Genomic DNA, 25387 nt, shown 5'->3' on the forward strand with positions numbered 1-25387 from the left:
TTTTTGAGTTTACATTAATTTCTTACAGGAAATCATTGTTTACAATAATTTATAATAGATGCTTTGCAAAAAAAAAAAATGTTTACAAGAGTCCGAGTGGGTTGTAAGTTTTGAAAACTCAACGTAGCCCTTGTCAATCTATTTTCAAGGAAATAAAATAGTGAAATGAATACACATGCAGTATTAATTTGCAAAGAGTTGGGAACAAAAGTATTGTTTTGCAAACAGAGTTTTCTTTGCTTGTATTTGATTTGCTGGTGTCTGTGCAGTACAATGTAAATACAGAAGTAACAACGACCTCATTGAATGAGTAATCTTTAAACACTAAAAAAATCAGAGCTTATGTGCTAAAAGAAAAGAAGTTACTGTTTCTAGCAGCTTTGGTGGAGTCTTACTCCTTTATGTTAGCTGAATCAGCTCTCTTATCAGATTTGTGAGTCTGAGTAAAAAACTTGTATCTCAATGTCTCCTTGACTTTGAAAGAGACTTGAAGTTAAGACTCTATCTGAAATTTGTGATTGTCAACAACTGACCAATAGACTGCCAAAGAGGATGTGACTTGTAAATCAGTATATCTGAGTTTTGTTCTAGGCTCTGCCGCTTTTGAAATATCTTTTACAAAGTCAAATCAACCTGCATCTGTATCAAAATGTGACCTGTTGTCAATGTTGCTGTGTAGACAGGGAGCACAAATTCCTCCCTGATATGTGCTTGCAAAATCTGTATGACGTTAGTAGGCGTACAGATTTGATGGGGGTAGAGTTTGGCTTGTGGGTTTCAGGTTTTGGATATACTAAACAAAGCAACTAGGGTATTTGAGTTACTATTAGCTACTGATAGATAGAACCTGCACACTTTAATTGTGGATGATAGGCTTTGTTCTGCTAACAGCTAGAAGAGGAATGTCCTTCACAAAACGACACAGGCATACATGAATTGCATTGCATTAGACCAGCTTGTCTATCCTCTGGTTTCTACATGGGCCAATTCCAGCTTTTTTTAAAAGAAGGTGCCAAATTCTCACTATAGCCTGTCCATATGAGACATTTTTCTCTTGCCTGCTTTGGTTTGAGCTCTGCTTAGTCTCAGAAGCAGATGAGTTTATACTGCTCTGGGTGTGTATGTAGGGAGCAAGAATCCTGTCTATTGTTACTGCAGCTCATCTAATTAGCCTTTCATTACTTTTTAAATCCATTTAAGGCTTGCTCTTGATTGATAGCTTATGATGTGTTCTTCAAGCGAGCATTTATCTCTCTCTTGTATAGTATTGTTTCAGGTTGTCTGATGTTCTTGTGGCCCGTCTCAGCCTCATCTGCTATTATTCCCTTTCAGATAGAGAATGATCAGAAACCACTCATTTCCTAGCTAAGAGTAAAGGACATTGCAATATGCTCCTTATTATTTTCCACCATACTGATGATATAGTCCAGTGTTTGTCTGCTGCACACTGGACAGAGGTTTTCTTTGAGTTCACATGATGATGCCTAGGCTGATAATGCAAGTATCAGCAAGTAAACACATCTGAGTGATAAAAGACAGCCTGAGAATCTTAGGGATCAACATATTACACACATTGTCATCTCTTGGGAGATTTCTATAAGTCAGGAGACTGTGTTCTTCCTAATATATTGCTGTTGAACATTAATACATGGCTGTTTCTTATTAACATAAACATTCGACTTATTGCAGGCCAGCCACTGGCTGTGCACCCCAGCTTTATTTTCCCAGCATAAAGTGATTAAACTGTTACATTATGCCTTCGAGTTCAGAAGACATAAATTGAGACTGGAAGTCTGGTTGTAACACAGCTTTCCAAGGTCAGTGATGGAAGCTCTTTCACTGGAGTAATTAAAAACCAAAATGAACAAAAGCTTTGAAACATGGAGCACAGGGAACAACCTTGCCTTGAGTAGGGGATGATGTGGTTTCCTTCTAATCTTTCCATCTCTATTTTGTGTCCAATAACTTTTACTGTGTAAGGAATATATTTATGGGAAGGTTTAATGGGCCAAATTTCACTCCATCTGGTTTTATCTGGGTGCCAGCCAGTTTGCTGTGAAGTCAGTGTCCATAAAGTGTAATGAAGGACTCCATGGTGTAACTGCATTCATATGTGGTTTGGGTTATAGTTCCCATTAGTAGTTTAGGCCAGGTTGTGATCTCATTTATTCCAGTGCAAATCCAGAATAATTCCATGTTGCTACTCCTGATTTACATCAATTACTATAAGATCAGCCTGGCCCAGTATAAATAAGACTAAAGATTTTTTGGTACCATTGCTGCAAAATGTTCTCTTCTGTACTTACTGAAAGATGCCATGTTTTTTTAACAGTTTTATGGTTAGAAAACTAGCTTCAGATTTCTTCTGGAAAAAGACAAGACCAGCTGTGTAATGCGCCCCAGTATTCTGTTGGCACATTGCTTCAATATTACCCTGCTCCAAGGGCCTGTTTTTCCAGTGCGCTACACCTGGCATATCATTTGGATCAGAATGAAGCAGTAACAAATCTAACTGGTTACATGTTTTCACTGATTTTGTATTGGTGTAAGTGATCTTGAGATCACTTCCACAGGTGTGGAAAATCAGCCACTGATAAACAGCTGCTGAATCTCAAAACCTCTTCCAACGGTGTGTTACATCTACATCCTGAGAGGTCTCACCAGTAATCAAACTTCTTCACTCTGCTTATGGTATAAGGCTTAAGCAAGCAGCAAGGCTACAGGGAGACACAGCTGTCCTTTATGTCATGAGGTTGTTTTCTTTGGGGGAGGGAAGGTAAGAACCCTTACCCAGTTTCTTTGTGGGCATATCTCAGCCATAGCACCTTACATACTGTGATGAAAAGCAATGTATAAATGCCTTCTGTGCACAGAAAGGCAAGAGAACCAGTTATGAAAAGTGGCAGAGCTGATTCAAAATGGCAAAAATGGAGAGGTTTTTAATCAGCTTTATTTCTGGTACTGTCCTCACCTCCTCCAGCTGCAGAGGCAGTGCAGGTTGGTCCTAGCATGTAAAGACTGGGGATTTTTCTCTCGCAACATGGAAATCTCACTGCAGGTAAATGTGTGCAATACTGCCCTTGCTTCTTTGTAGGTGGCCACTGGCACAAAAATTGAGTGAACAAATTGTTTCTTATACTCGACTAAAGCGTTTCGTGAACTAAGACTTGTTTATACACCCAGCTGACCAATATGACACCTTGTTGCCTGCTACACCTGTGCTGACATCAGAGCAAAACAGCATAGATACCAACAGAACCAGAACTTGATTCCCTATGTGTAAAATGAGCTCTTGTGTAAAGCCTCATGTGCAGGCAGAGAGAATGTCTGTTACATGTCTCAAGTTTAACTGAGTGTCTCATCTAAGCTAGGTTACATAAACCAGGGGGCTTATCCAAAAGTTTTTCAGATTTTATTTCTTTAAACAAAAATATTCATATTAAAGCTGAGTGAACCAAATATTGCACAGGCAGAAGGAAGCCTAATGAGACAAAGAAAAACAAACTTCCTATAATTGAGTCATGCTGGAAGCTTTTTTTCCCTTATGTCTAGAAGTCTGAACATTGAAATTGGTGCAGATGAAAGGAAATCCTGCTGAAGGAAAGGCACTCCACTAGAGCAAGGGGTTCTTGAAGAAATGAAGGGACTTAAGGAATTCATGAAGGACTGTATGCAGTTGAAGTGCAATACTGTGATTTTACAGCAGGGATCTGTGTCTTTTCTACAAGTAGAAATGCTTGGAAGAAAAAAAAGATTTTGTTTTTTAAAACAGGAGGAAACAATTTGAAGTCAGCTGACTGGTTCTTTTCCTGTCTTTGCTAGCAACTGCCTGTGTCATTTTGATCAAACCCCTGTTTCTCATGACATCTGTTTCTAGATCAGTGAAAAGGGACATAAGACAATGCTGTCAAGCTTAGCTGTTCAGGCTGTGTTTCTGCAGTGGATTGTGAGTTTACTGATACGAATGCCAGATTAGGATATTTGTTCACTCATTGATTCCTGAACTTTTTCCAGTGAAGATGTGTTTCTCCATCGAAATGGTGCTCAGATAGGTTTTTGAAGAATTTGCTTGCTTTTTTTGGGGTAATTTTTCACTAATAGATGCAGTATGTGGGCTCCTATTGGTCTACAGAGCACAGTTTGAAGGTCACTGGACTAAGGCAGCTTTTGTAGTAGATAAGACTACACTAGAAGCACTCTCCAGAGAGCAAGGATGCATCATTTTGTAGAAAAAAACAAAACAAAACAAAACAAACAACCTGGCTGCCATTTCTTGGTCAGAGTTCTGCGAATGCTAAAAGGAGAAAGATCATACTGCTAGGAGGCCCAATACAGCAACTCCTTTCTTCCTGCCTTTAAAAGGAATGCGATTAGGGTTAAGGAAGTTATTCTAGGTGGGATGGTAAGGAAATGGTGCTACAAACTGTTGAATGTCCATGTCAGCTCTGGAACCAGAAAAGAGAAGGGTGGCAGTTTCAGCATGTTTCTTGTGTTGTGGAAGGGCACTTCCGAAATTGCTCCCTAAGAAACCTTCTGTTTCTTCTCATTTAAACCACAAACCATGGATTTTCCATAACTAATTTTCATTCATAGTTTTGTGATGTTCAAACCTTTCAATGCAGTGTAATTTTCTATACAATTACTGTCTGTAGTTTTGTGAGGTCTGTTGATCACACTGTGCTGTGGTCATGGTTTGGTTTGAGCTCACAGTTTTAGTGATCACTAGACACATCAAACAGGTGGAGCCAAACCTGGGGGACATACATACAAAGTGAGATCTACAGCTCAGGATCTATGTCTTCCTTCACGCTGTAGAAGAAGGTGGAAGCTCCATGCAGAAAGCAGCTGTGGGAAAAAAAGATAGTTCTTGACTGCATAGATGGCAGAGATCAGCTTTAGTTCTGAAAGTGCAGGTTTAGGTTTCCGGGCAAGTTCTGTTACCTACCATAACTCCAGATGTTCTAGAAGTGTTTGGTACCTCTAAACAGTACGATCTCACTAGGTTCAGTGCCACTTGCCTCAGTGAGTCCTGCAGGCTCTGCCTTTACATGTATTTCCTTTTTGTCAGTTCTGAATTTGCCTCCTTTCAACTTCACTGTATTAAAGTGCGATAGGATAGGATATAGTTCATCCTGCTTGTTATCTCTCCACTCTAAGAAAGGTGGTCTTTTCAGTGTCTTCAAACAAGATGTTTCTTGTGACCCTACCTTGAGCAAAAAGTACAATCATCTAACACAATTTACACTACGCTGTGCCCAGGTTCTAAGCTCATTGAGATGGGAATAAATATGACACAGCAATTTGCAAAGACAGGAAAAAATAGGTTTTGACACGCTGGCCTTTGTTAAGCCTGATAGTTTCAATGCTAATTAGCCAGCAGATGATCTATGAAATATTAAATAATATTTTGTCACTTAATAAAATTTGTCAAGGTTGCACGCTAATTTTCCAGTGAAATTGATCATTTCAGTGAACTAACAGCACTATTGATTTCAAATGGACTCACCAGCAAACGCATCTTCATTGTTTGTTTTCCCAACTGCCAATTTCTAGACATATTTATTATTCATAAGTACTTACCATATTACTATGGGAAGAAATTATTTATTCTTTGTGCCCATATGGTATAGCTTTTGGTCCTTGAATGGATGGCTAAAGTTTTTAAATGTTTGGTTTAACAACTACTATTGTTTGTACGTGACAGCACAACTGATTGTGTTTAGAAAAACAAAGCAGTATAACTGGATCATTTAGATATTAAAGAGGCTTAAAAGACATTAGAAGAAATACATTAGTGTTGTTTACTTATTCGTTGACTACTCCAGTCTTTTCCATATTAAGTATCTTTAATATTCTTCATACATATATCACTTTACACAAAATTCTGTATGAGTTTTAATTAATTTAAATATTTTCCACAACACTGAGAAGTTCAACAACTAGCTAGTGCATAAAAATCAGAATACAAAAATGACTCAAAAGAGTCCATGTTAGTGATCGCACTGAGTGTAGTTGGTAAGACAAACAAGCAGTAAAACAGATGGAAAGTCTATTTGATTGTTAAAATTATTTTCCTGTAAATACTGAAAGAGATTCGCTGCAGTCAGATTTTTAAACACAATTTATAAAAAAAACTGCAGTAATTTACAAATGAACAAGCAAACAGCAATGTGTAACAATTACAGACTGACTAAATTTGGGGGGACCATTTTCCTAACAATTGCCACTTACAGGTGGCATTTTGTAGATATGAGAAACTTGGAGATCTAGATTAGAGTTATATGTATTTCTAAATCATTACAAAGACAGATGGTTAGATAAGAATTGTAAGAAAGACAAGGAATGTTGTTCATTGATTAAGCTCATGTCAATAACTCTGTTAGTTGCCCTGGAATACACTATTACTTAATAAGTAGCTTGTTAGCAGGGTGCAAAGGGTACTTCTCTGCTTTCTGCTTGTCTTTGGGGCAGGACACACAGCAACCTGTTTTTAACCTTAAGTAAAAACATATGATTCTTTTCCCTCACTCTGTTACCTGAGCACTGGGTGAAAGAGTCAATGTACTGCCTTTCTCCTGCTCGCTCCCCATCCCTCTGCCAGACACTAGAGGAGAAGCAGGCATGCACCTAAGAAATACCAGGAGTCTGGGCAACCCTGACAGACTGGGAATGGTTATTTTTGGTACATCTAAATGATGAAATGGAGAAGAGACTTAATTTAGCTCTTGCAGTTTGGAAAACAGACTCTCCCAACTACTGTTAATTCTTCTTTAAGATGTATAAATAGGAATGTACACAATTTCCAAAGGAGTAGATATGCCTCTTCTATCTTTGCATAAATGCTTTGAGGTGGTTCACATGCCTTCAATACTGACAGCTGGGATTTTCTAAGGGACCAAAGGAAATCTCTGTGATTTGCAGCTAAATCTTAAAAAACAGACACTGCAACAACAAACATTTACATTTGACCACAGGAGAGGAAGCCAGAAACCCCAGTGAATTATCCAAATCTCACCCATACCCAGAAAGAGTTGGCTTTCACAGAATGGGCCAAAAAATTCAGCATGTTGAAAAAGGAATAACTTTGAGCTATGTACAGGGAACCAACCACTGGCTATACAGACTGAAATTAAGTTCTCATTCCTTTCTAGGGTTTACATTTGGGGAGGTAGCTTTCTTTCCCTAAGAACTTGGTTACTAGAAAACTCATACAAAAAAATGAGACTCCACTGTGAAGCCTTCTTCAGCTGATAGGAACTCAAATCTACTTCTGCCGCCCAGAACAGCACTATTGCTGATGCTTGTGAATTATTCTGGGTAGCAGAAGGGCCTTGCAACTTCTCCTGTTGGAAATGGGCTCCTGTGCAGTAAACAACCCATGGTTTCCTGAGCCAGACAGTTAACAAAAGGAGGAGCACCAGTAGCCTGCCCATCCCCTCACATGCACATATGCACATACATGCATACACATACACACACTGTCAGATTTTTGGGTTCTCAATTTTGCCTTAGTTACCTAAATTATGTCTAAATCCTGCTCTGGGTTCCCAAACCCATTATTGGTTCAGCTCCTGAGAGTGTAAGTAAGTCCCTTGGGCTCCTTAGAAAATTACAGCCTACCTTTTTTTCCAGGGCCATGTTCCCCCAGTGGGCTATCTAGAGCTGTGCAGGTGAACACTGAGCATCTCCTTTGCTTTGATGAGTGCTGTGTCAGCTGATGTTTCCATGTGAGGAGGCACCCCTTTCCCTTCCCAAGAAGTGCCCTCTGCAGAGGTGACTGATCTGGAGGTGGGGATGATGATGTAGAAGTTGGTATCATCTACTTGATGTGTCTGTGCAGAATGGCAGCCACCACTGGTCTGTTCCCCAATGATGAGAGCTCTGCCCAGTCTCTTCATTATGTACACAAACTCTTCGGCAGCCCCAGCTGTCACAGCACTGGTGAGGATTATTAGCCCCTTCTGAGAGCCATACCTCTCCCCTGCCAGGAAGGACAAAAAGCATCAGAAAATGCATCCATTTTCAGAGATTTATTTGCATAATGGAGCAAGAGAAGCCAAGATACAAACACACTTCATTTCCTACCTGCTATTAACAACCAAAGAAATCTGGAAATTTACTTTGTACCTATGATGGTATTAAGCACTTTTTACACTAGCCCAGCCTCTATACTGTGAAAAAGACTCACCCTATGTGGTGCTCTTGTGCCATCAGTTTCTGGTTATGAGCTCCAGCAGCTGGGAGGCCAGCTCATGGTTACTACTGCTGGCTCTTCTGTGGCTTTGACTTTTACAGGAGCTCTAGATCCCATCACAGGAGTGGGATAGGCAGGTGAGGAAGGCGACATTTTCCACTGCTCCAGTAGGAATACTCAAAGCTCAGCCAGCAGCACCTTCAGTTTCACTCTCATCCCTGCTCTAGGAACATGGCTATCATAGAGCTTGGCCTGCAAACTATGCAGGCAGCATTTTATTAAATTATAATTATAGTGGTTTCCCACAGGCTTTTTATAGTCTATAAATGGAAGCTGTTGCATGGCTTTTGTCCCAAGCCCTTCAACAAATACCCCTTTATTATTAGGATCTGAGCCAAGTTATCTCATTTTCCTACATAAACCAGCTGACAGGAGTAGGAGGTATTTTGCACCTTATTTTCAATATATCTGAGCGCGCTAGATGCTTTTTGAGACCTCAGTTCTTTTGAAAAAGTTGCCAGTATGTCATAACTGGGACCTGACAACTTGAAAACTACTCTAAACTGCTCTAAAACTGTCATTCTTTAAGTAAGTTACGGTATGACATATCATTCTCATACTAAACTGTAAGAGAGAGGCCAATAGCATGGTAATTAATTTTCACACCATCTTTGCTCTTCTCATTTCACTATAGACATAATATCCATTAGAAGACGCTTTTCACAGTAGATGTATATAATACAGGACCAGATCCAGCTCCTTTGAAGTTAATATGAGTCTGCCTGTTCTCTTTGATGGGAACTGGAATGTGTCCATAGTAATCATATCCCTTAGCACAGTCCACCTTTGACTGCCTGGGAAAATAGATGAACCCTGAAGCCTGCGACAAAGTTTAACCATTTCAGCATGCTCCAAGCCAATAATTGCAGACACCATTGTGACACCTTTTTTGGTACTGTCTTAACTTTAAAGAGGAAAATAATTAAAACTGATGTTTAAGGCTTCTTAGTGCTCTAACTGCACTTTATGAGCACTGAAGAGCTCTGTTTCTGCATATTGCAGCATCCCTTCAACCTCTATGAACAGCAGGGTGGGGTGTGTGTACGTGTGGGGGTTGTGTGTGTGATACATCGCCAAATGCTCCAAACTCACTTAGATGTGCAAAATGTAGTGCTTTTCTTTTTCTCTTGCATTCTCTGGACAAACTGGGCTATTGTGTGTGTTTTCATCTACTGAAATAGTGGATTACACAGGTAGGAAGTGAGGAGCTACATATAAAACTATGTGTGAGTATTGGAAGAGTCTAGGCAGCACTGGATTTATTTTTAATTTTGGCAACTTTGAAAAGCAACAAGTTACAACTGCTATACACAGTATTCAGCTAAACTTCTGGGAACCAGTTTACAAACATCTGTGCCTAACATACCCCATTCCTAGGAGCGATAAACAGTTATTTATAGACGGCACTGAGGGACATGCCTGAAATGCACAGTTTAGTTTTTACATTCTCTGCACAGCTTGAGCTAATCATGGCAGGTGCTTTCACCAAATAAGTTATGGTGTCTAATGGCTCACTTTAAAATACACAAGGAGGGGCACCTGAAATGAAAAGCTACTCTAAAAAGAAATTGTCATTTTACCTTTGAGCTGTGGCTGGGTCCATATTTCCTTTACTGAGTCACTGGGTCTGTCATAAACTTTGTCCAAGAGAATTTGGTGTCCTTCATCAAAGAAGTATGAGCATAGGATTGCTATGGAAGTGGTGGAGCCTCCGATATTGTACCTTTTCAAAAATTAAAAATATTAAGGAAACAATTGAAAATTTGTGGCAGACAGTAAATTTCCCTTCCAAGTATTGTTCCTTAACATCAGTACTGAAAGGGCTTATGGCTACATTTTGATATATTTACATTCATTCTCCCCTATCAGCATTTGCACATTTATCAGCGAAACAAAATCCTGTCTAAGAGTGTTGGACTGTTATTGCCCACAACTTCAAAAGCAATCATAAAAATGAATTGTCTATTTTTTCCTTGATTCAACCTGGAAAAAATTCACAAAGTAAGAAAAGACTCTTAATCTGCAGAGAAACATCAGATTCTTGTTATTCTTCTACTCTGAATAACCCATGTTGTTACTGACATAAGCAGCATGAGTAAGTACCTAAACCCTAATATATAAATGTTGATCCCAATGTAAGCAACATATGTTTGTAGAACTGATGTGTTCTTATTTCCTGCTGTTCACAATGAGAATACTTGGTGTTTGGCACCTTATAAGATCAGGGCATTTCTTTTTGTGCTTAAAGATTGTGTTAGCTGCTTCATTTAGAACAGTCATGTTTGAGAACTTTGCTTGTAGTTTAATTTCATATCACTCTCTGCAGATTAAATTCACTGAAGAGCCTTAGTGTCATTGGAGAACCCCTGCTATGAATACACACAATGGAACACCGAATTATTTTTTGTCTGTCACTTTTCACTAATACTAGAGCACATAGAGCACTGGAAATATTTGTACCTTGCTCACTAGTAGGAGATAGATACAGTGCTTTCCTGTAGTTGCTGTTAGGAGTGCCTGGCACAGGCGCTCCAGCAAAAACCTGCTAGAAAATGAGTTTTGCTCAGTCCAGCCCATAACTAAGTTTATTTCACCTCCAGAAAAGGATTAGACAATCCAGGAAGCCTCTGTCCCAAAGAGTGAAGCTACCTCTTTATTCTGCAGCATTTGGGAGCTGTATGCTGGATTCCTACTGTGACTGGCTAGAACTGAAATAAGGCTCTTTAGTGTGTCCCAGATAGTGCTGTGCCGTCAGGAGGTCCTGCTGCTGCTGCACAGCCCAGCAGGCAGCTAGACCCAGCAGAGCCCAGTTTCCTGTAGCTGCCATCACTGCTGAAGTGAGTGGCAAGCAGGCAGCTAGAGCAATGCTGGAGAGCTCTTCTGGGACTCTTTTAGAGTGAAACTGCAGAAACTTCAGTCAGTAATAATGACTGAGGAGTTGTTTTAGAGTTTTAGCTTAACTCTCGCAGGCAAGTACTTCCTTCATTACAGACTTCTTGTGTGACATTAGGGAAGCTGTTTAGTTTATCACTGTCTCTTCTCGATGCTGTGAAGGTTAAAAATATGAATTTCATGAGTGGCACAGCTGTTCCATGAAGGGGAACTATTAAGGTGAGAGACATTATGCATTATGGTTAATCCCATGCAAAATTGAAATTGTCAAAATATGAAGTTCATTGTTAGTGCAGCTGTCCCAGGGAGGGAAACACATAAGATAAGAAACATTATTCATTATGGTTAATCCCATGCAAAATTGCAATTATCAGCCTTGCCTTAAAATCATAAGATTGGTTTAGGGAGAATTGCAAAAGGTAAAATGTTTGGGGTTTTCTTTTATATACCTTCAGAGACTGGGTCTTTTGTGTACACTCAAAGGGCTGGAAATACATTAAATATAAAAAAAAAAAATCAAAGCAACCCAAGGAAAGAACTATAATGAGACCAACCATTTGGTACCTGGGGCATGATTTCACCTTTGCTGTTTTATTGCCCCTGGCCCTGGTATGAGTTTTAGCTTGGGAGAAAACTGGGGCAAGAAAGAGGAAAGTCCCAGTCCCATCTCAAGTCTATTGGAAGATGGTTGTGCCTTTGCTGAATTTGAATTCAGTCATAGGTGGGTTTTATTGGTTGCTGCCCTGCCTCCTCTGTGCTCACATAGTGAGTTCTCTCTCTCTCTGCTGTCATAGCTGCACTCATCTTTTCCTGCCCATGCTGCAAATCTCAGAAGAATATTAAGAAGATTACCAAATATTGAGAGTCCCATGATGGCAATGGACATAAGTGGTTCTAGCATTAAAAACAAGTTCTTACAAAAGTCTTCTTTTCTTTAGTTGATATTTGTAATGTTCTGGGCTCACAAACATTAGCTCTGGACCAAAACAAGGGAATGACTTATCTAAATATTGTATGGGAAATGTATATTTGTGATATTCATCTGCTTTAATAGCTGGAAACAAATGGATGCCATCTTCTGGCTCATAAGATTTGGAGAATTGTTGACACACTGGAGTGTCCAACAGAATCCTAAGTTGAGAGCAGGCACATGATGCTGTAGCTTGCTGCAGCAGGGTCTAGCAGTGCTACAGTGCCTTTGAGGCAACAGGACCTTTAAGCCACCTTTGTGCTCTGTGTACAAGGGTCATTTTGTCCAGGGCTGATTGCCCAAGATAATTTAGCACTGCAGATATGGCAAACCAGATGTTGTAACACAGCCTTATGCATGGTCTGTATTTTTGACTGTGCAATCACTTGACCACTGCCTGCAGTAAAAGATTTAATTAGGCCATGTATATATATAATTAATACAAGGCACATGCAGAATTAGATTAGAAAGAAATCAGAGAAAGAAAACAGATGTGACATCCAGGATTGCATTCTGCAACATATCCCCTAAATTTTCCTATTTAGTTCTAAACATCTCAAGTGATGGTACAATTTGTCTTGAGGTATACTTCCAGACTGTTATTGTTTTCCTTGGCTGTTTTCCTTTTCTCATTTAATCCCAGCAATGTTAGCCTATAAACAGGACAGTAAGCCATGTAAAGCTAATTCACTGTTACAAATAAAATGCTGTTTTGAAAGAGCTTTGGTTATTTGCCATTCAAAGGTTTACCTCATGTCTATGATTAATGCATCTGTGTGAACAATTTTCTTCCAAACATGCTCTACCAGTAGGTCGGACACCTGGGTTAGAAGTTCACAGTCTCCAAACATATCGAATCTCAGATAGCCGATGTTGTTTTCAAATACATTTGTGTGGAATGAAAATTTAATCAGATCTTCAAATACTTCTGGGGAAGGGATCTGAAAGAGTTTGGAAAAACAAAACAAATCATTTGCTGGCACTGATAGCTTGGCACAAGATTTAAAAAGAATTATGTGGGTCAAGTTTAGTCCAGGTGGGACATATGTGAGGAATGTGACCAAGTTTGAAGAACATAATGAATGAGGTTAAGATTTTGCATATTAAACATAGATTAGCATTGGCTACTGCACTGTTTGCCCAGTATAGGGTGCATCAATAGCATGCCCAGAATCTGGATCAGGCCCCTGTTTGTCAGGGCTCAGATTATTTTTCAAAAATACAGGAATTTAGTTGGACCAAAGAGTCTGAGGTGGCTACAAGAACCATCCCCTGGTCTGCAGCACAGGCCACTAGCCCAGGCCTGCCACCCAAGCCCACTTGTTTCTTTTAGCAGTTCTTTCTAAATAAGGCGCTCGGGACTTTTATAATCTCTTGATTGGCCTCAGCTGACAAAAAGCTGCTGGCTGCAGGTGAGGTTGGCCCCAGCCCCTCTTATTGAGCCAGTCCTTATGACAGTAAGGAACCTGATGTGTTGGGCATGTGCTAGGATACTCATGAGGCAGACGTGTTAAATCTCTTATATGGTGGCCATGTGCCTGGGGTCTCACGTGTTAGGCTGTGATTAACTTCGTTGTGTTTAGCTTATGTTATTAAACAGCAGAAATTTTTTTAATAGCAATGTGTAGCCAACTTATAAAGTTATCCTAGTAACCCCTACATGCCTTGGAGTCATAGCCTGCTCCTATTGCCAAACTTATGATTTGCATGCATGCGTCTGAAAATGGAAGACTCTTCTTCAGCTTAAGGAGATAAGGCTTTGGGATATATATGACTTATGTGACCTTCAGCAATTTGGCCTCTTCTCCTCAGGGTTGCTGTGAAAATTATTTTATACTTGCTTTTTAATCAGTTGCCCTCTGCCATGGCTCAGCCCCAGACAATCCATACTTTTATATCCAAAAGAACAAGGAGTCAGCAGTGAGCCATGTGCTAAAAGGTGCTCCCCCAACCTGCAATATGCCATAGAATTTTGGGAGGCATTTGGGCTTTCTGCAACTGTAAAGGAGTCAGGCAATCTCCTGCCCTACATGTAGTGCTCTGGCCTGGGGTCATGCTCCTGCCAAAATCAGGTCTGCCACAGCAGAAAGAGGGCTTCCAAGGTGTGTGAATGCAGCTGTAGTTGACACAGTTCAAGCAGTTTACCTTTACCTGGGGGAAAATTACTGACCATATCACACTTCTAGCTGCCCTGGGCTGCTTCATCATTCAGCACCTTCTGTATGCCAAAATTGCCAAAATTTCAAACATTAATTTAAAAGCCCTGTTGGTCAGTAGTTGTTGATCTGATGGTGAGAACGTACTCTACTGAGCCCTTTTCTGTACCCTTCTTTCTCATTGTACCTTGTGAAAATAACCACTGTATCCAGACTGTAAAAATATCAGTCCAGCACTACTGAGTTTGTCATTTCCAATCCACTTCCCAGTGACAGCAATGCTACTTGATCTGCCCACTGTACTTTGATTAACAAATCACAGTTTTGAAGAATATGTCCAGCATGCATTGCATGGTTCTGACAGAGCTTATATCTAGTTCAGAGGTACTGGTCCCCCCAGGAGAAAAAAATCATCACTCATTGGTAACATCTACAAATAAAATTGATGTGTTACTCTCAGCCACTTACTAATGATATTTCAACTGAACACACAGATTTCTTAGCTCTGTCTCCAACAATTATTGCTAGATGCACACCCATAAGCATGTTGATTAAGAATAACCTCTCTGTCTATGCCTGGTATTTTTTTTTCTACTTGTTCTTTTACTGTGCTGCATCACTTCTTTGTTCACTAAGGACTTCAGTACTTGCTAGCAGTGTTGCTAATTCTTGGAAGTCCATTACAGATTTCAGGGTGGGCACATTGCTCTTAAAGCCTCAGGTATCATGGGGTAAAATGAATATGCAAGGATCTCAAAGAAACTCTTCTTCATCTTCATGGGTGCAGGAAAAGGTATGAAAATATATCTATTCTAAAGGCTCTAAACCCAGAGTTCAAATGAAAAGCATGCAGAATGTAATTTTGGTGGGGTGGGGAAAGCCTCCTAATTTTTAAACAAAAGAGGGGAGGAGGCTGGAACTGACAGTAGAGAGTTACTGTCCTGGAAAACTGCAGGTTCATGACACTGGCACATGGGCCATGTGCTGCTGGTACCTAAGGAGGCAAGTCTGGCTGCAGAGAGCAAGAGCGCACCCTCCTTTGGAAGGCAGGGCTCTGTTTGCAGGCCAAGGACAAGCTGGGACAGGATGCAGCTGAAAGTAAGATCCTGCTGCTCAGTCAGGCAATGTTTACATACAAATGACTTGATGTTAAATATAAACCCTCAGGTGCCTTAGTAAGAACACTATAAGCAATGTGGCTAGACTAAAGGATCTCCAAGCTAACACCACTTAAGCCAAGGAAGAATTGTTTTCCATTAACTGTGTAGGGTCTCCAGCCCTCTTCTGCACTCTCCTTCCACAAGTGAGTGGCCTAACTGGAACAAGCGATGTGACACAAAATAGGACCTAGAATGCTGCCCTGGGACTCATGCATGGAGTTTCATCCCTGGTTCTGCTGCTGACACATACCCCAATCCTGGGCAAATTACTTTTCCAACTGTGCCTCTCTCCTCTGTTTTCTCCCCTTTCACATCTCTCTGAAATTGTTTTGTCTATTTAGATGGAAACTGTATTTTCATAGCTAATTTTGTGCTGACCATTGTAATGTAACTCTGGTTTCCATTAAGGTTGCTAGTGCTTTCAACTGCCAGCTGTTAAAATATTATCAGCCAACACCCTTGTGCCATTGCAAATCCTGAGATTGGTTTAAGAACCATGAGATCTTGGGGGCTGGATGGTGGGGTTGCACCTCTCTTTCTTAGAATAACATTTGGGTTCCTCGTGTACCCTCACAGACTGGATTGAAACTGTCCATCCTAGTAGGTCCCCCAGCTCAAGGACTGAGCAGGATCAGCTATACTCCTGACAGCCGATTCTCACTTGCTCTTAAAAACACCCATATCACTGGGTGATTTCCAAGCAATCCAGTCTAATACGTCACTAGCCTTAGTATTACAAAGATGTTTTTAACATCTCGTGTAAACAGTCTAAGTTCACTACTTTCTACGGTTTAAGTGCATTACTTCTTGGCCTATTTACCATGGACAAGGGAACACATTAATCTCTTCATATTTGAAACAGCCTCTTACGTATCTGAAGACTGTTTTCATGTCTCCTCTCAGTTTTCTTCTCTCTGGAATAAACAACTCAAATCTTTTAAACTTTGTCAAGATGACTCTTATTCAGTCTTTTCTTTACGCCTCTTCCTCTTTTCTGCTGTCTCCCCACTTGAGCCACATCTTTCCAGAAAAGCATTACCCAAGACTGTGCATAGTATACTCTAGCTGAATTTTCTTTAGAGCTGAATGTAGCAGATGACTTCACATGTCTTACTGATTATATTCCTCCTTATCCATTCCAGCTTGATGATTATCAGTTTTTTACTGCAACAACCAACCTAAACGATTCTATGATTCTATGATTCTATTGACTTGTGTTCAGCTTATGAACTCTGAAGAACCCATATACTTTTTAACAGGACTCCCCCTAAACAAGCCGGTTTCCTCCCAGAGTTATGCAGTCAATTACTATCACCCTAGAAACTGTGTAAGAACCCTGCGTATGTTCTTATTTAACCTCATCCTGCTTTTCACAGATCATTTCTCCAGTTTTTTCAGAACTGTAGCTTTGAATTCTAATCCTGCCCTCCATTGCACCAAGAGAGTCAGACAGGGGGGTTACCACAAGCAAAAGCTGAAACCCTCTGGGACAGTGCTCTGCAAAGGATTAAAAGAGGTTATTTAAGGCTCTTAGTCCCCATTGAGGCAATGCAGGGCAGAGTGAGAAGCTGTACTTTCACCCTGCAAAGGGCGGCACTGCACAGCGGTGTGTAAGCCTGCTCTGACAATACACAGCTTGTAACATACTCTTTGCACGCCACTGAGCAGTTATTTTCTAGTCAATGTCCTGGAAGATTATATTTGAAAGCAAAATTTGAAAACATGATTCATGGCTAAATTTTGATTTTTGTCAAAAACCCATTGAAAATCGTTAAAACCAGTGGCCAAATCTACTGTAACATTAATGACAATGGAAAAAGCACAATGGAGCACAAATGGATCTCTTTGGTGGGATTGTAACTGCAAACATAGATGCATTGAGCTTCAGTATCAAGATCATAAGGTGAAACGTACTAGAAAAAGAACAGAAGTGATTAACAAAGTGTCATATTCTTTTCTGCACCAAATACAAGAAGCAAGCATGGATTACAAAAGGTGAAGAGTCAATGAGAGTTAAGCACAAGATATTTTTTTGGCTTGCATGAACTTGTAGAGTTCCACTGACTTTACTGTGGTTACGTTGATATAAATTAGCATCGTATGGGCCCACAACATTTTTTTTTCTACCTGTTAGCAATAGAAGTAGCAATTTGATTGTCTGTCTTGACACATTGAGGCTGAGCATTTTGATTTCACTCATTAATGGAGGGACATAAGAAAACTATACTCCTTTCTGGTGAAACATCTGTAACTATTGCCTCGTTCAGCAAGTACAATACTCTGCTATAGATACATATTATTTATCTGGGAAAATGAGGACTGCAGGAACAATTTGTCTTTATAAAGGATTCCTTTTTGTCTTTTACTATGACCGTCATTTTCAGCTGCTTATCTAAGACATTAATACAAAAATTCTCTTAGGTGTGAAGACTGCATTAAAAGTATTTGGGCATTATCAAGGGGCCAAAGAGTCACTCAGGGAGACTCTTGTCACTTAAAATTGACATAACACATTTGCCAAAATCAGGCAGGAGTTCTTCCATGGGTAGTCTACAACACTCAGATATTCAAGAACACAAATGTTTCAGTATGGAAAGGAAGGTATGACTGGAGAGAGAGAGAGAGAGAGGCAAACAGAAGACTAAGAAGTAGGGATTATTGAACTGCACATCAGCAAGTTTAGAGAGCTCTGCCTTATAAGCAAAATTCTGTTTTCTGAATCACAAATAATATATACAACATTTGCCTCTGGGAAGTCTGACTTTGGAAAGTGGCATTTATGCAGCAGACAACTCCGGCTAGCATTGACCTTGCTGCTGTCATAGAGGAGATGTATTCACTACCCTGTATTATGCTTCAGCAGCTATTCTACTGTAGCAGATGCAAAGGTCTACATGCATTTCACTTGCCTGTCTCCTATGTCCCATCCCATCCTTCCTGCAGTTATTCATAATCACTTTCATTTAATTGTGTTGGATCTGCTTCACTGTCAAGGTCATTATCAAGAAAATCCCACTGTCAAGGGAAAGGGTGGCTTGGAAGGTAGGTAGCACAAGAGAAAAACTAGCTTTTAGGTTTTTGAGGAATAAACGTGATATATATTAAAAGAGCCACTATGTCCATGTATCGGACTGTAAAAAAAAAAAAAATTTACACATGCAATTAGTGCCATCATGTAAGCTTCACTGTAATCTTAAGGCATTTGCTTTCTGGGGTATAGGTATGGGGTATTCCTGAAATGTTCCACAATGTTTGCCCTGCAAAAGCAAGGCAGGAAATGAAGGTACTCTTGCTGCCCAGTGCTCTATAGAATAGGAGCACTTTCTTTTACCTCTATCACAAGGAAAAGCCTTTACTTCAGTGAATTCAGTGTCTTTGTTCACTCACACTCTTTCACCTTAAAAAGTCTTAACATCGCTCTCTTGTCTCTCTGCCCCCCAGTTTCCTCAAGCACTATGAGGGAACGCATGCACCTTTGGAAACTATTTTAGCCTCATAAGAAACCCGTGCTTCTCCTCTGCTATTTATACATTATTTCCCCTTGAAAAAAATCTCACATTTGTCCTGATTTTCATACACATTGATATGATTTCCTTCTTATGGATGTATCCCTGACCCCTTCCAATCATTTTGCTTGACAAAGAACTGAGGTAAACAGAGGCATTAATTAGTATAATGGCATTTCCTCAATAGCTCTGTCAGGATCAGAATTTCACGTCATGCGACAACTGAGATATTTGGTCTGTACAACCTGTTCTCAGCATTCAAGGTCTGAATAAAGTAAGTAAGGTTTGAACAAGTAAAAATAGCCAACAATATCCATTAACAGCCTTCAGTGAAAACAGTGACTAATTTGCAAGATGGGCCCACTTTGTAGAATGGGGAGAAATTATGATGTATTGTTACTGATATGTTGCTAATACTTTAGCAGGGAGCTCTGTCAAGAACATCTTTAGAGTGAAGTTTTCTACCCCCAACAAATGTAGGAGGGTAAGAGAGTGATGGAATAGAAAAATCCTTTAATTAATTATTTTCCATTTAAGCTTAGAGGCAAGAATGGGGCCAGCACCTCTTGGTTAACAAACTTGAAAAAAAATGCCCTCCCCTGGCAATGCTTAGACTTTGTCCTTGACCTTAGTGTTGGAGATAATACCACAAAGGTCATGCCCACTTTAAATCATGTATGCCAAAAACTTCAGAGGGTGGAAGCCCACAGATTTCCTCCCCCAGGAAACATTTAATCGTTACCTGACACTTGGTATACTCTGGTTCATTGCAAAGGCAAATTCATTCTCTTCAAAAAGTAATTTTATGAGTCCCTGGAGAAAAGATGTCTCTGATAGCCATGCTAGAGCAGTAGCCAGAAAGGAGCTAACTCCATCCAAGAAAGGAATCAGGTTATCCTAACCCTCCCTTTAATAAGAAGATGGAATTTTAACAAGTGCTCCTGGGAGCTCCCTCCAGCACAACATTGAACAAGAAAGATTGCCAAGGCAGACCAGTGTATAAATACCCAGGCTCAGAACAAAGCACAGACTGTTATGCAAACCACACAGCACGGGCAAAAGTAGATTATTAAAAATCATTTTCTCCCTGGGGTCACCTAACTTCCACCCAGATACTTCTTCCAAAGTATTTCTAAGTCACTGGGAAACTGTCTGAGGCTGAGCATGAGATACAATCAGAACAACTTTCCATTTTCACTACCAAAGGAGCTGCTTGTTATTCTGATGTAATAGAAGTCAGGTACAGCAATTTTATATAGAAAAATCCATTAAAGTGTACGTGGCAGCATGTTTTGTAGGTGTGTGCATTTACTCTGGTCCAACCAAATTTTTCTTAAATTACAAACTCAGTTTCTGCAGTGGGTTTCTGCATTAATTTATTATAGCTTGAAAAGCCATATCACTGAAAGAGAGGGGATCACAGAGACAATGAGATATTGTCCCTCTGACTGTGAAGCCCTGCATATTTGCTTGTGGCAGATGGCAGCTGAAAGAGATTCACAGCCTGAAGGTTGTTCCCAAAATGCATGCATCCAGAACTACCATCTACTACCACAAGCTACTACCCTGACTTGCCTTAGTGCCAGAGAGAGCTCAGCCTCCAAAACCCACTCAGGCACTGGCTTCTATTCTGAGTACAGGTAAATCCTGGTGGGTTTATGATATGGGCTAGAAACAAGATAAGATATCTGACTCAGTGCTCCCATTCTAGCTGGCATCAGTATACCTGGGTACAAGGAGAACCGTACCTGTTTTGGCATGATCCCTGGGATGCTGTCCTTGGCATGTTCAGGGATGTAGAGTAATTTCAGGTGCTCATCATCAGAAAGAGCTTGCAAGTTGGCAGTCACCTTCCAGGCCAGCTCCTCTTCTGTATTAATCTTTTTATAACTGTCTTTGTCGATGTTCTTGGTGAGGTTGGATGCTATAACAGTCCCAATGTCCACAAAGGCATAATTATCTGCCACAAGCTTGCCTACAGTTTGCAGTGTCTGTGGCACATGGGCACGCAGGTTGGCAATGTGTTGAGCTACACCCATGGCTTCACTGGCCTGGATGGTGATGTGTGGCTCCACACCAGACACACTCCATACTTTGCCAGTGACTGGGCTGAGCACCACTTGGCTGGGGATGGAGGCATATAGGGAACTGTTACCAACACGATAAATGCCCACTGAGAGGGAACCACCTACTGTGGGCTCACCAATAACTGTGGCCCGGTGTAGATCCTTCATAGAGCGAGTGAAAGCTTCAGCTGCTGAGCCACTCATATGGCTTGTTAGGATGTAGATGTCCTTGAGGGAGCCATATCTCTTGCCGGTGACTTGAGGGAGAGTCCACACCTCTGTGCTGCGGGAGGTACTACGATCGAACACAGTGTAGAGGTGTTGCCGAGGCTCAGGTTCAAAGAAGTAGGAACAAAGTATTGGGATAGCAGTGGAGTAGCCACCTGTGTTGTACCTCATGTCAATAATCATGGCATCTGTGTCCACCAGCTTGTTCCATACCATCTGCACCAGCTGGGGCCCAATGGCCTTCACTGTTTCTGCCTCAGCCATCATATCAAAGCGAAGGTAGCCCAGGTTGCCTGGCAATACCTCAATTTTGAAGAGTGCCTCAATAATGTAACTCAGCTCCTCAGGGCTGGGAATCATGTTGGGAAGCTGTTCTTCTGGTATTGGTTCCACATGGCTGTGGAAGACATGAAGCCGATGGTCCCCCGAGGCCTCCTGCAAGTCACTGGTAAGCTGGGAAGCCAAAGTCTCAAAGTCTACAGCTGATCGATAACCTCCTTGGGCCCATTTGGTGCTGAGCATAGCACTGGCCTTACCAGCCACTTCTGGGATGGCATAGTGAGCCTCTAGGAGTTGCCCAGTACTCTCCAAAAGTACTCCCATGTTCTTGTGGAAAGCTAGCACCTCTTCAGCCTTCTCCAGCGCATCCTCAGCCAACACTATGGCATCAGGCACAACTCCTCCGCCCATCCAGCTTTCCCCATGGTTGTCAATGAAGGTGATAACAGGAACTGTGATAGTTAGGCCACGGGTTATTCCCTGCTCAGGCTGCAGCAGAGGGAAGGTATGGGTGTGTGAGAGGCTTCCTGCTGTGATCTCACCAATCAGTGTGGCACGGCCCAGGGACTGCATGAGGTAAGCAAACTCCTCAGCAGCTGTAGCAGTGTGGTGGCTGGTGAGCAGGTAGATGCCACGCTGAGCCCCATAGGGCTGGCCCAGAAGTTCTGCCTGGCTGTTGTGCTCCTGTGTGTGGTTGGTGCGCCTGTCATAGGTTGTGAAAAGATGGACAGGGCCAGCAGCAGGATCTTGGAAATAGGAGAGTAGCACAGGCACAGCAGAGGAGGAAGGGCCCCCAGGGTTGTACCGTAGGTCCATGATCAAGTTCTCTGTATTTTGGAGGGGCTCCCACACTTTTTGGACAATGTAAGGTCCCAGCTTAGCAAGCACAGAGGCATCTGCAAACTCATCAAAGCGCATGTAGCCAACATTGCCTGGCAACACTGACACCTTGAAGACAGTATCCACCAAGGCATGCAGCAGTTGCTCATTGTCAGGTAAGCTGGCTGCCACTGCAATTGGCTTCTCAGCAGAGGGGGCAGCAGCTTCACCTGGCATCATGACTCGGACCAACAGGCGGGGGTCTTCAGATAAGGTCTGCATCTCAGTGTTGAGCTTAGTGGCCAGGTCCTCAGCTGACTGCACAGAAGAGAAGTCAGAGGTGATGAGGTGCCCCAGCAGTGCTGGCACCCTCTCCACTAAGCTGTAATAGTCCTTTAATATGTTTGTGAGGAGGCTTAGGGTGCCAGGCACTGCTCTGCGCACTGCCAGTATGTCCAGGGATTTCTGCAAGGCTTGCTCTGCCTCAGTAGCCACACATGGCATCACCCCACTCACCTCCCAGCTCTGTCCACCCCCACTCAAGGGGCTCACAGATCGTGACACCGGAACCATCATATAGAAATTGGAGGGGCCAATACGCAGCTTCTGGATGTCCAGTGAGCCCCCGGCTGTCTTCTCGCCAACAGTGATAGCCCTGTTCATGTGCTTGAGAATGTAAGCCACATCTTCAGCCACTCCTGTGGTGTGGCGGCTGATCAAAACAATGACATCCTTGTCTTTGCTGTACCTCTCTCCCAACACCTTTGGCAGTGTCCATATCTCTGTGGTGGTGTTGGAGGGCCGATTGTATACAGTCTCGACATGCAGCATCTTGTCTGCTTCATGCAAGTATGAGATGATGAAGGGGAGGCCAGAAATCTGTCCCCCAGTGCTGTGACGAAGATCGATCACCAGAGCAGATGTCTCTATCAGTGTCTTCCACACCTTGTCCACCAGAAAAGCTCCAACTTTCTGCACAACTTCCTGTCCTATGATATAATCAATCCTCAGGTAGCCAACATTGCCCTCCAGCTTGTCATACATGACCACATGCTCAATAAGACTCAGGAGTTGTTCACGAGTGGGGAAAGCCTCAGCTTCTTGTTTGGGAGTTGCATGCAGTGATGGCTCATAGGAAATCACCAGTCTGGGATCATTCAGAGCACCCTGCACTCCAGCTGTTAATACACTGGCCAGCATTTTTGGATCTGAGATGTCCAGGATCTCCCCGCTCTTGATTGCTTGTTCAATGGCTTCTTGCATTCCTACTAGGTTTTCAGGATAGCAGTAGTTATTCAGAAGGACTTTAGCCATGTCCAGCACTAGAGTTGGCTGAAAGATTTCCTCAGCAGGTATGCTGCACATGATCAGTGCTGAAAATAGGAAGAAATGTGTCCTGATCATTTTGTCTTTGTACAGAACAGAAAAGAAGGAAAGAAGTCAGACGCTCTTGTTGATCAAGATGAATGTAGCTCTCCGATGACTCTCTGTGAATCACACTGAAATCCCTGTGTTGAATCCAGGTGCACTGAACAGATAAAAATCTTTTATCTGCATTAAACCTTTAATCTCATTAAAATGGAGTGCATCATCTGAAGTGCACCAATAGATGAAGTTCAGTTCCTTACTACTTCACAGCCCTCTTATGAAACAGTAATAAACTTCAGTCATCAAGGAAGATCTTTCTGGCAGTTAATTGTTTTCAAAAGGTAATGCATCGCCTGTTATAAGCTGGTCCTGGCTTATCCTGACAGTAGATTGCATAAATGCAAAACTTTGATTTTAACCAGAATTAGAACAGCAGTCATCCAGTCTTTTACCATTATTTATGAAAAGCTTATACCAGGAGGTTCTTCAGTGACTTAGTTGTACCAATATTTAATATTTTTTCAAAAGTTGTTGACAATACATTGTCTTTGGTGTTTTTCAGTCTGAGCTGCAAAGGACTGTTTTTACATTCTATGACTAAGGGCTCCAAACAAGGAAATCCAGACATTTAGAACAGCTCATAAAATCCAAGGTAATGACAGCCTGTTAATTTCTGTGCTGAGAATTTCCAACATTTTAAACAGGACTTTGAAATACATTTGCCTCAACATAATACAGCTAAATCTGAGGTGACTTTAATCTTCATAATTTGCACTCAATTAGGATTTACTTGTAATACCATTGAGTAACATATGGTCATGTCTGATGACAGCTCCCAGCCAATAGACTTTAGGCTCAACATACTAAAATAGAATGTGGGGGGTTGTTTTCTTCTGCTCACAATGTATTCGAGACCCTATTGTATTAAGAGTTTGAAAGAGGATCAGAATATGCGGGATGCAGCTGCAGGCTGTACCCATATGAGTTGTCAACATTCAGAGCTCCAGTATGGCATGCCAAAGACCCACAAGAACAGATTCTTGGCTTTAAGTCTGAAATAAGTTGCTACCCCAGCCATTCTGCTTGCTTTTGTGAAGTTTTGTGAAGTTTTGTGAAGTTCCTTCCTTTAACATGTCCATATAGCAATAGCCTTCTCTATATATGCAGGTACTATTTCATCCCATGGTTGATTTGTATTTGTGTGTATGTAAATGTACAAATGTAAATCCATCACAGGGAACAATTAAATTGTTCTAAGAGTCCATTAGAGAAAGGACTGCTCTATGGCAAAAGCTGTAAAACTTGATGTTATAATCACAGGTATCTCTGGCAAACAGGCTGTGCTATCATCCGTAAAAATTAAACTCGAGTTTAAAAAATGTCACCACTTCTCTTGTCAAAGGAGTGGCCTAGGATATAGTCAAAATTGTTGTTGATGATGTATAAATAAGTAATTAAGCTTCAAGTGTGCCACAGCAACGTTGTGTGCCTCATTGGTAGAGAAGCAGTGAGATTCAGATCTGTTGTATCTTCTTAATTTCGGGGGGCTGTTCTATATTGTGGCAGTGTGTGACATCCATCACAGACCTAACTCCAGGGCATTATCACCAGTTTGAATTGCTGTTCTTGCTTTCTTCCTGCAAATAATCCAGCAGTCTAGGGCAAAGGCAGCTGGACCAAAAACTCTCC

General features: G+C 41.3%; 1 protein-coding gene across 1 annotated transcript; it reads right to left on the reverse strand.

The window, feature by feature from the left end:
- Positions 1–7652: 7652 nt before the first annotated feature.
- On the reverse strand, positions 7653–23734 carry RBP3 (retinol binding protein 3). The gene is made up of 4 exons (XM_009465761.2): positions 20687–23734; positions 12867–13057; positions 9835–9977; positions 7653–7981 (listed from the first exon to the last, which is right to left on the reverse strand). The coding sequence occupies exons 1-4, from the start codon at positions 23732–23734 to the stop codon at positions 7653–7655; spliced, it is 3711 nt and encodes a 1236-aa protein (XP_009464036.2).
- Positions 23735–25387: the final 1653 nt, after the last annotated feature.

This window comes from Nipponia nippon, unplaced genomic scaffold (genome assembly GCF_047370975.1).
Source record: "Nipponia nippon isolate SJK-2023a ecotype South Korea unplaced genomic scaffold, ASM4737097v1 scaffold_3, whole genome shotgun sequence".
Classification (NCBI taxonomy): domain Eukaryota; kingdom Metazoa; phylum Chordata; class Aves; order Pelecaniformes; family Threskiornithidae; genus Nipponia; species Nipponia nippon.

Bases quoted from the DNA above. Each gene is read 5' to 3' on its own strand.
- RBP3 (XM_009465761.2), bottom strand. From the start codon at position 23,734: ATGATCAGGACACATTTCTTCCTATTTTCAGCACTGATCATGTGCAGC. The intron at 9,978-12,866 runs GTAAACCTTTGA...ATTTTTGAAAAG, and splicing joins GCATTAATCATAGACATGAG to GTACAATATCGGAGGCTCCA. The intron at 7,982-9,834 runs GTAAAATGACAA...CCTTCCTGGCAG, and splicing joins GACCCAGCCACAGCTCAAAG to GGGAGAGGTATGGCTCTCAG.